The sequence below is a fragment of the Ochlerotatus camptorhynchus genome, unplaced genomic scaffold (assembly GCF_037179485.1).
Source record: "Ochlerotatus camptorhynchus isolate MF236.1 unplaced genomic scaffold, CSIRO-AGI_Acam_v1.1 ptg000401l, whole genome shotgun sequence".
Taxonomy (NCBI): Eukaryota; Metazoa; Arthropoda; class Insecta; order Diptera; family Culicidae; genus Ochlerotatus; species Ochlerotatus camptorhynchus.
The window spans coordinates 1,893,225-1,904,429 of record NW_027040887.1 but is presented as its reverse complement, the minus strand read 5'-3'; the positions used below and the strand labels follow the sequence as shown (position 1 = coordinate 1,904,429).

The following is an 11,205-nucleotide window of genomic DNA, read 5'->3' as shown; positions in this document are numbered from 1 at the left end:
TAAACCTCATAAATTGATTGGCTATGGACGTTGCTTTTGCTAGATGCCTAATAGATGAAGAAATGCCAAATCAAAAATAAAAACAGCCACTCAATCGTGTGATGCGAGATAAGCTGCCGTTAAAGGGCGTTAACCATGCAATCATCCATGTCAAATGCACAAAGCGGCATCCAACGGACGGCGGCGGCGAGCGGTGCCCTTCCCGCCCCCTTCAAGAGTGAGTGACAAAATAAGTTTTATCTACAACCACTTGCTCCACTCGCAAATCTCTAGCTCTAGTGTGGCGGTGCCCATTGTTGCAATGTATAAATACAATGCCACATTGCTCCGGATAGATCATAAACAGTTTGGTTTTTGTGTCCGCACCAAGTAGTGGCTTTGTTACCAGCAAGTTTTGCCTGGATCTTGTATCCGAAGCATATCGGACTCCCATTCTTCTTCTAAGTTTATAGGGTGCAACGTGATTGCGAAATTCGGATAAGAGGATCCAGGAAAGAGCGAGTTCCGACGAGTTCGAGTGGTGCAGGGCGGCGAGGATAATTAGTGAGCTTACTAGATAGGAGAAAAGTGTAAGTGTTTTTAATTGTCTTCTGTGGGAGAGATGTAAAGTGCAAGTTGAGCATAGAAACCAAGAAAACTTTTGTGGAACTGTTTTTCTAGGTGGGGCTGTTGTCCGGAAGAAAGTGGTTCTTTGAACAATTGTGCGGTTGTCCTGAGCGTGAAATAATTTAAATCAACCACTACAAATTGAAAGTTTTTCCATACGATAGAACGGGGTTGCATTAGATTGGGTAAATTATCCCCGTTATTCTGCGCCGCGAGTGAGATGGGGGTGACTAGCTGTCACTCGAAAGGTGACAAAAGTCACCGCTAGTGAGGTGACTCTCCTTGCAAATCAAATGGAAAGTCACCTCACTAGTGACAGCGAGTCAACTCACCTCACTCGCGCTGCAGAATAGCCTCTGTGATAGGGCTATTAAAAACAAAATGGACAAGCAAATCTGCATAGTGTGAAACATGTTGATTTTCAGATACAAACCTTTAAGCATTTGATAGAAGTTTAAAATTGAATCAAAACATTTATTAATTTCCACATAAACAAATATCAAAGAACTAAGCTCTGGCCCTTCACCAGCCGCTGGAGAAAACTGGTAATGATCCTCAAACGAAAATGTTAACGTTACTAGTTCGCGCAGTTTTTACCCAACTGGGAGTTCACATTTAGATTGAATGATCAGGATGCAATTTTGAATGATAATTCAAAAATCATAATGATCCGTTCCATCTACAGGGTGTCGAAAATCAAGGAATATCAGGGAATTTATTTTTGGGCCTGGAAAAGCAGGGAATTTTCAGGTAATTAATTCAAATACAGGAAAAGTTTTCTTTATCAGACAGTGTTTATTAAAAGTATGACTGACCTCGCTAGTTTCATACAATTTAATATAAGTAAAGTGAGGCAAGAGTACGCACTTCGTTTTAAAATTCATGTATCTTTTTCACCATAACATCAAATTTTGTTTTATAACCGTGAGTCGCTTCCTGGACTATTTTGTCACTTTACTCTACCCGGTGTAGATTGAGAATGGTAATGAATTTCAAATGTAAAATTTGAAAAAGAGTTATGAACTTGTGGTTGCACTGGCAGGGCTGTTACAAAAGGCGCGGATTTTGCGAATTTCGTGGATTTTGTGATTGTTACGGATTTGAACTTTCAATCGTGAAAATCACGAAGGGACTAATGTGCTATCTTATAAATTGCGGAATTCATATTAACCTTTGCGTCCAGGATTATTAGGCTGTCATAAATGTTGGTGTTCATTTGGCTTTAGTTTTCAAGATTTTTTATCGATTCAAATAAAACATCCTGCAAATCATCGATAATCAGAGTTTCAGATAATATTTGTTGGTCACGTCAGATTAACGGTTCCGAATTCACTTGGGGTCTGTCAGATAGTATTGTGAAGAATTTTCATATATTTTTTGTTAATTTCTAAAATAGCATTTTTTTTTTGTTTTTAATTCATAAATGAATCATATATAAGCGACTAATTGCCATGTATACCGGATATTCAAGGCTCTCCAAATCGTCCTGGAGTTCAGTTTATTTGTTTTACTACATCAACCAACACTGTAATAATGTCTGTAGTATCAAAATATGTTTAAGCAGATTCATAGTATATATGAGGATCACTTCTCACCTATTGCTATGTATTCAAGACGTAATAGGTTCTGAAATCATTCTGGAGATCAGAATATTTGTTCTACTGGATCACCCAAGACTAATTCAATATCTGTAGTATCGAAATATATTCAAAATGATTTGTAGTGTCTATGTGGATCATGTCGACTTGGAGAGACAAGAGCTAACATTCTAATCTTCTCGCTCTGTTCGTTCAAGAAAGAGCACTACATGCAGTATATTATTCACTACACCCTTACTATGTGTAAGATTAGATCACTCTACACTGATGGGAGGTAGTGAGCGACATAAGAGCTCAAGAATACTCTGCAGTGAACTCACAGAAACTCACTCCAGAGAACACTGGAGTGGGAGAACTGATTGGTTCTCCGGAGCAAGTGCAATTGTGAATGGTTTGACGCTCCGTTTGAATTTTCCATTCGATATTGGCGTTGACGACTGTATTTGAGCCGGGAGACTATCTTTACTCCAACGGTGTTTGTTATTTACAGCCTTAAAACCAATGATGGAAAAGTTCATCAAAGTTCCCTATGACTCGCGTACTTTTCCCTTGGTGAAATATCGCGAACTTTTCCAACACTGCTTAAAACCATCCCAACTTTAATCATGTACAAAAATCAGGATACATGTCATCGTTGATTGAAACCAACATGGAACATCTAAGCAACCTGTTAATTTTACCATTGATTTAGCATAGGACTCTAAGGCCGCTGCCGTATAGTGGGAGCGGAGAGGCGCGATTAGCGTTCTATACAAAAGAATTCGTATTATTGATATTATTCCTTATAATGATCGATTTCACGCTTCGCGTGCCTCTTTGGTCTCAATATGGCAGCGGCCTAAACAAAATACCTAAAATCCCATAGAACCAAAACGTCAAAATCGAACACATCAGGCATAACATTTGATAACGGCACAAAAGTATTTGTAAACAAACTTTCTAAGGCCCTTTACACGCGAACCAAAGTACGCCCACGCAAACCAATACCACTTTCGGAAAAGTGATATGTAGTTGCCCCTATCCGATTATGCTGTTGGTTTGCGTGGGCATACTTTGGTTCGCGTGTAAAGGGCCTTAGAAAGTTTGTTTACAAATGCTTTTGTGCCGTTATCAAATGTTATGCCTGACATGTTAGATTCAATCTGTGTGGCTGTGTGAATTTTAACTTAAATTTGACAGATAGGAAATTTTCAAATAAACCTGCTATTGTACCAGACTTATTTCTGGCTAACCAGGAATCAAACTTGACAAACACAAACAGAGAGCTTTTCGAACATCATAATTTATTTTCGAAATGTCAAATTTTAGTAAAATAAATTATAATGTTCGAAAATCTCTCTGTTGTTGTCCGATTTTTGAGAAATTGTTTGTCAAAATTGATTCCTGGTTGGTCTAAAAATTTTCTATCTGTCAAATATAAGTTAAAATTTACCAAATGAACCGCAGCCAAAATGTAGGAGGTTTGACAGCTGTAGTAAAAACCTAGTCCACCCATCGAATGGCATTTACTAGATAAGATGAGATTGCGACATAATTAAACAAATAAGCTCTACAAACAACGCTTTTTGAAAACAATTTTATGAATATGTTACTGGAAAAAAGCAAGGTTTCAAAAGGAGGACATTTTCGGGCAAAAAGAGGATGTAGAAATATTATTTAAAAAAGAGGACATGTCCTCCTTTAGGATACCATATGGTAACCCTAAACACGACGCGAAACACTAATATGTAGTGACTTATTTGACTTAAAATGATCTTTATTTCTTTTATTTTCTTGTATCTTGTAAACCTCCATGTATGACTTATCAAGTGACACAGATGCGTCTTCTCAACTTTAGTTCTTATGAAATTTCAATTATTATTAATAACAGTTCCTAGTCCTATCAGGCCTGTTTAGAGAATGACCACCTTGGTGGGATTGGTTTGTGTAGAAGGTCCATTTTATGCGTAATATGCTTGCAGCAAAATAATGCTTCAACAGCGCTCAAACCTATGCTCTAGAGAGTGGGCTCTGCAGTGAAGTCTTTCGAGAGGTAAACCCCAGAGAGATTTAAGCTGGATTTAGACTAGGCAGGTCAAATGATCAACTCATTTGACTTCAAATGGCTTGAAAAGTTGAGCCTGGTTCAACTTTTTTTCAATTCAAGTGAGTTGATCAAGTCAGTTGTTTGTTACACGTTCAATTCGCGTTCAAGTCAGTTGAATTCAACTGACTTGATCAATTGACTTGCCCTGTCTAAACCCAGCTTTAAGGTGAGTGAACTCGAGAGCACATTAAATTCATTTCTCTAGAGAGAGTGAATTAAGTTTTCACCATAGAAATTTTCAATAAGCACTCTCTCACACTTGGCTTGTCGTGATCTCACCGTAAACGTGGTGATTTGCTCGCTTGAGTTGCAAAGCATACATCCTCAGAGGAGGCAAAATTTACGTACGCTATAGCCGCATTTCGAAGAAATGACATCACTGATGCCAAGATATTTCCGTGTATGCCAGATGTTCTAGGATTTCTATATTTCGATACATCAGATAAAATCCCAACGTTTGCTGATTTAGTAGAATAAATCATCTAAACTACAGGACCATTTGGAGAACCTAGAACATGTGGTATACATGGAAATGAAACTCTTTGGACATATTTCGATGTCCAATGGAATGTTATTGAAATTCATGATTTCATAATGCAGCGGAATCATAACCGCTTCAAGCTTTACCAAGAGCACCGTGTTCACCGCACTACATAGTTATTTCTTATACGCCTTGTGCCAAGTACACAAGTACTGATAGTCTAGTGGTCAAAGTATGGGTTTAATGCTCGTAAGGTTCTTGGTTCAAGTCCAGTGCCTAATTTTATTTATTTTTTATATGTTTGGGTTTAAAAACTAAAATTTACTGAACACTGAATTTAGTTCATAATTTTAATTCGGATGATTAATGTCTTGTTTATTAATTTATTTGATAAGGCTCAAACGAATTAACTTTACAGAGCCGAGGCTTCTTGAAAACTATACAATACATCTTAAAATTATAGTCAAAAGGTACAACACAATAAACACTCTATCTTCCGCTATCCAAAAAGCCTCCTCCATCAGAACTGGAGCCGCTTCCAGTAGTTTCATTGTATGACGGTTACGCCAACGAGGGTCAGAGTGCGTCCATTGCAGCAATGGACGCAAAACGTGGTCAGCACTCACACACTCATCACGAAACGGTTGCTTTCCAAAGTCGACGACGCATCGACCGAAAGAACGGCTGATGAAGAACAATGAGGAGGACCACACAATGGTTGCTGTCAAGAAAACAGACGATCGCGTGGCACACATCGAGAGTGGCCTGCTTTTGTCGACAGCCGGGTGAACACTGTCGGATGATTAATGATTTCGGAATCTTGGGTGCGTTACGCAAACATAGCTCATGATATCATATCATGAAAATACGGTATGTTCATGAAATCATGAGTCATTTTTCTCATTTCGGATTAGTGATTTGTTCCCGTGCAGCATGATTTGGAGAACGCAGAGCATTTGGTATACATGGCAATAGGTCGTGCATGATCCACATAGTCAATGTGAATCTGTTTGGAAGTATTTCGTTACTACAGACATTATTCTAGTCTTGGTTGATCAAGCAGATCAAATTTACTGAACTCCAGGACGATTTGGAAAACGTAGAACAACTGGAATACTTGGAAATAGGTCGTGCATGATCTATATAATCGCTTTGAATCTGTTTGGACATATGTCGATACTACAGACATTGTTCCAGTCTTGGTAGATCTAGTAGAACAAATCAACTGATATCCTGGATGATTTGAGAACTTAGAATTTCCAGTATGCATGGGAATGAGTCGTGCATGATCCACAGTCTCAAATATACGATTCGTTTATGATTTGACAATGAACAATACTATGTTCATATTGAACATATAAAAAAATCATGAAAATGTCTCACATGACCATTGGACAGACCCCAGCAAACGTCTCTCGATGGACGCTGAATTTAGTTGTATCCAACAAGCGTCAAACCTTTGTCGTGTTGGAGAGCCTTTAAGCAAATACAAGAATGGTAAAAGCACAGACACACAGACATAACACTCACAATTCCATTCTTCGCAAATAAGATTTTAGTTGGAAATGTGCTAGCATTTGTCAGGGTGGTGCCACTGGAGCGTTAAGCAAGCCACCCCGTTCGAAATTATCAGTGATGCCAGTTATTTTGCAGGTTCTTTTAGTAGATGGCAGCTTTTTAAAATGATAAGGGGACCAAGGAATCTCACTGGAGACACAAAATGTTGTTGAATATTACATCCAATCAGCTGCTCATTGGTCATTCATAAATACACAGAGCTTGAGAACAAATAATTTTGATGAGTGTATTATTGTTTCCACTTTAACCAGTTGATTGATCTTCAATATATCATCATTAATAACATTAATTGAAACATACCATATTTGTTTGCTGTGCGGTTGGAACAGAGTAATTCAAACCGGTGGAAACTAACGATTTTAAATTGGCTTACTACTTGACTAGCCTATTGGTCCCAAGCAAATCTAGTACTACACAATGTTTGTTTTGAATTGCTTTGAAAGTTTGACAGATAAAATGTGGGGTTCGTTGATTTTCCTATGTTTCGAGGGGTGCATCGATTAGCTTTGGACCGAAGATAGTACCAGAGCTGAGCCAAAAAGTTGAGCACGTTTCTTCGGGACGTACTAGTCTTAGAGTTACCTCTGTGGTAATTCGTAGATTACATACTTGCAACTGTCATGTTCAGAACAGGAAAGCATGACAATTACTATTGTCGGCCACGTCCATCTTCTCTGTTACTGAGAAAGGAAGGATGTTGCTGATGTAACATCTACTTAACGGTAGGCCAGTAACTCACCCACTCCTCCATAGATGCTACGCAGCAGGATAGTTGGGTCGGAGAAGGGTCAGGATTCGGTTAAGCAGGCCATGCGACCATTGTAATTGTTTTGTTTTGTAGGAGCTTATGAGTAAACCCACGATCTTCTACCTTCTAACTCTAAGACCAAAAGGTCCCGAAGAAACGTGCTCAACTTTTTGGCTCAGCTCTGGTACTCTCTTCGGTCCCAAGCTAATCGATGCACCCCTCGAGACATTGGAAAATCACCGAACCCCTCATTTTATCTGTCAAACTTTCATAGTGAATCAAAACAAACATAGTGTAGTACTAGAATTTCGACTAGAATGGGGTACGTTAATCGATTTGCTTGGGACCAATAGACTAGTCAAGTAGTGAGCCAATTTAAAAAAGTAAGTTTCCACCGGTTGCTTCTACTCATTAAGCAAAAGTGGCAGCCGTCAAGCTAGCCGAGCTCCTCACTTTAAATTCCAATCCTGTTTAAAATAAAATTAAACATACAAAAAGGAAGTGTCTCATCCGAACGATCCAATTTACTCCAGCCATGTGTGATAAAAACACTTGGAAGGGTATGCAATTTGGGGGACCACTTGGCCAGTTCTGAGGACTACTCCAACTACAGTTGATAGTCGTGAATATTAATTCGCACTCACGATGGTTTATATCCTTCTGCAGTTGAACAACAACTGTTTCAAGAAGCTCCAGTATTAAAAACAAAGTAATGCAACCGGGAGAACAAAAACGTCCACCCGTGAGATCATTCTATATTTGTTTGCTGTGTACACATTTAAGTGATAAGCGGTGGTAGAAAGGGCACACATAAGTGATGCATTACTACGTTTAGAAACTTGTTTCCAGCAAAATAAAAAAACACTACACTAACGAAACAAATCCCTAGACTGTGCTTCTGTAAATTCAAAGGATCCGTATTTCTGCAAAACTCAATCAATTCTATACACCTGTGGAAAATTTCGTAGAACCGGCAACACTGACTTGCATTTGTTTTGTTTTTATTCAACACAGCTGACACCGGGACGGGACTTGCCAATCCAGCTTCTCACTCTTCTTAATGTTTTTGATGCATGCCCGTCGAAAATAAGTGCATGGTGTTTGACGGAGTTGACCAATGATGCCAGGATTGCAGAATGATTTTTCTATTTTAATTTTAATTGTCTGACCAGATCGACTTATTCCAGTCATCACTGGTCTATGAAATGTGGTCCTGGGCCCGCTTCAATCTTTTGTTGATATTTTTTGCGGACAACCATGGCTTCTTAAGAGCTACTCTGCCATTAAGACCTTTCTTATGAAGACGATTTCGTACGGATTGTGATGTCAGTTGAATGGAAAACCCGCTTTCAATCTGTTTCGCAAATTTTCGGAGCTGATAGTCCCTGGTCCAGCTCCACCTTCTTCACGATAGCTCTGTCAATTCGGCCAGTTGTCTTTGAAGGACGCCCCAATCACTTAGCTGGTGAGATAGAACCATAGAGGTAACTCTAAGACCAGAAGGTCCCGAAGAAACGTGCTCAACTTTTTGGCTCAGCTCTAGTACTCTCTTCGGTCCCAAGCTAATCGATTCACCCCTCGAGACATTGAAAAATCACCGAACCCCTCATTTTATCTGTCAAACTTTCATAGTGAATCAAAACAAACATAGTGTAGTACTAGAATTTCGACTAGAATGGGATACGTTAATCGTTTGCTTGGGACCAATAGGCTAGTCAAGTAGTGAGCCAATTTAAAATCGTTAGTTTCGTATTGATTGTTGATATCACGGTAGCTTTTGCCAGTTTTGTGATTTTCAATAATCAAATTTCGGATACTGATCGAAACTTGTGCTTTTTTGGGCATTTTGCAACAAATAACTTCCAATTTTGAACACGAAACTGAAATTTTGAGCACAAAAACTTCAAAAGCCCTAAATGACAGCTAGACACAATGTTTACATTCGAGAAAGTTGCAGAATACACACTAAAACTCTGTAAAACACACTTAAATTTTAGTATGCGTGCTCTCAACTTAGTATTCTAAATTCACTCCCACAGTAATTGAGAGCTTTCGATGCCTGTACAATTTTTGCATTAGTATAATTGTGTGGCACCTACAATCAATCTCTATTCCCAGGGAGGTCGAAAATTTTTCCAACCCGAAAAAATCCTGCATCGGGACCGGGAATCAAACTCAGCCACCTCCGGCATGGTCTTGCTTAGTAGCTGCGCCTTTACCGAGTGGGCTAAGGGAGGGAATAAACCCAGAAGTCGTTCCGACTACCACGGTAGCTTATTTCGACTTCCGCTGGTTCATCTAACTTCTTCAACGGATTTCTTGAAACTTACATTGGAAGTTTCTATTCAATCGTTTAAAACTGTCCTAGAAGTTTTTACGTTATCCCCGGAAGTTCTTTCCGACTTTCTTGATAAGTCCCTTTAACTTCCCATGGAATTGTCTTCTGATTTTCCCGGAAGTTTTTCCATACCTCTCCTGGATATTTATTCTGACTTCTCCAGGAGCATTCTTCTAATTTCTCTTAGAAGATCTTCAAACTTTCTTTAGAAGTTTTGTAAGACCATTTCAACGACTCAAATTTGGGTAAAATCCACCCAGATCGGTCAAAACTGAACCTACCCAAAAATGGGTAAACTTTGTTGGGAGTCACAAGTAGAGAAATGAACAACGTCGATGTGAATTCTACCCAAATTTGGGTTGTTTTCAAACAGCGTGTATGTAGTCGCAAAAGTTACAGTAACATTACCAGTATTATCTCGAGATCCAAATTAATGAATTATATTCTTATTTCCAGCATGAAACACTTCTGGCTGTTGGGCCTGGTGGCCCTCGTTCTGCTGGTGTCATTCGCATCAGCACACAAGAAGGAGGAAGGATTCGAAGAGAGCGGTGGAAGTGAACAAGGGGAAGAACATCACGGAAAGAAAGGCGAAAAGGAAGACAAAGGATACAAATCGAAACACGGCGTGGAGAAGAAGGAAAAGGGTGATCACGGCAAGGAGGAACACGAATCGCACTACGGTGAAGAGGGTGGTCACAAGAAGGAAAGTCACGACGAAGGCGATGAGTACAAAAAGCACCACGAGGAGAAGAAGGGATCCAAGCATGGAAAGCACGGCCACAAGAAGGGTCACAAAAAGGGTTCGAAAACTACCGGTTATCACAAGAAGTCACACAAAGATGATTACCACAAGGAACACAAATTCTACGACGATCACCACAAGGAAGGTAAGCACAAGAAGTTTGGAGACTTTAACGAACATCACTCGAAGAAAGCCGAAGATCACAAAAAGGGAGAAGATCATGATTCGGCGCACAAGGAAGATCACTATTCCAAGAAGGGTCACACGGATAAGGGCCACCACGATGAGGACCACAAGGGCTGGAAGAAGAAGCACGGCCATGAATCCCACTACTCCCACAAGGACGATTATGGAAAGAAGGGTGGCAAAAGTGGTGGCAGTGAGAATGGATTCAAGAAGGGTGGTCACCATTGATGGGAGAGCGGTGATCGGTATGCTTTGGCTGTTAGATAAATTGTATCGAATGAAAATGTATAGTTTATAACGTAGTCTGATTGTCAATTGCTTATTTTGTATACGGTTTTAAATTACAATCGTAATATATTCTTGTTTTAAAATTTTAGCATTCTTGTGTTTAATTTAACAGCGATAATTTTGCTAGTGTAACTCTCTTGTTTCATTAGCCTCAGTCGGAGCCATGATTGGTTGATAATGACTGTAAAGCAACAAGCGATTAACCTTGCATCCGAAAATACTCTGGATGATAACGGATCATCAAAACCATCCACCATTAATTTACGGTTTGAATTATTGAGGCATCAAAAAATGACGTTGTTGCTGATCAAGGTTACCACTCATCGCATAATGCCCAGAACAGCTGATAACCAGACCACCAAAGACAATGTATCAACATATAAAATGGTCCTTTACTCGATCGGATGACATTTTGAAATCCCTCGCTACACGTGCCACTGTGGCTTTCATTAGCTTGGCTCTGGTCGCTGCGCAAGCAAACATGTAAGGTACACCGGGGCAAGTAGAACCTTAAAATTAGATAACCAAGCATTATGTGCTTGTTCAATTTA

General features: G+C 39.4%; 1 protein-coding gene across 1 annotated transcript; it reads left to right on the top strand.

Moving 5' to 3' along the window:
- The first annotated feature begins 327 nt into the window (after positions 1-327).
- On the top strand, positions 328-10,742 carry LOC135710737 (histidine-rich glycoprotein-like). The gene is made up of 2 exons (XM_065233403.1): positions 328-569; positions 9,892-10,742. Exon 2 carries the CDS (start codon positions 9,893-9,895, stop codon positions 10,592-10,594), a length of 702 nt encoding a protein of 233 aa, XP_065089475.1. The 5' UTR covers positions 328-569; position 9,892; the 3' UTR covers positions 10,595-10,742.
- Positions 10,743-11,205: the final 463 nt, after the last annotated feature.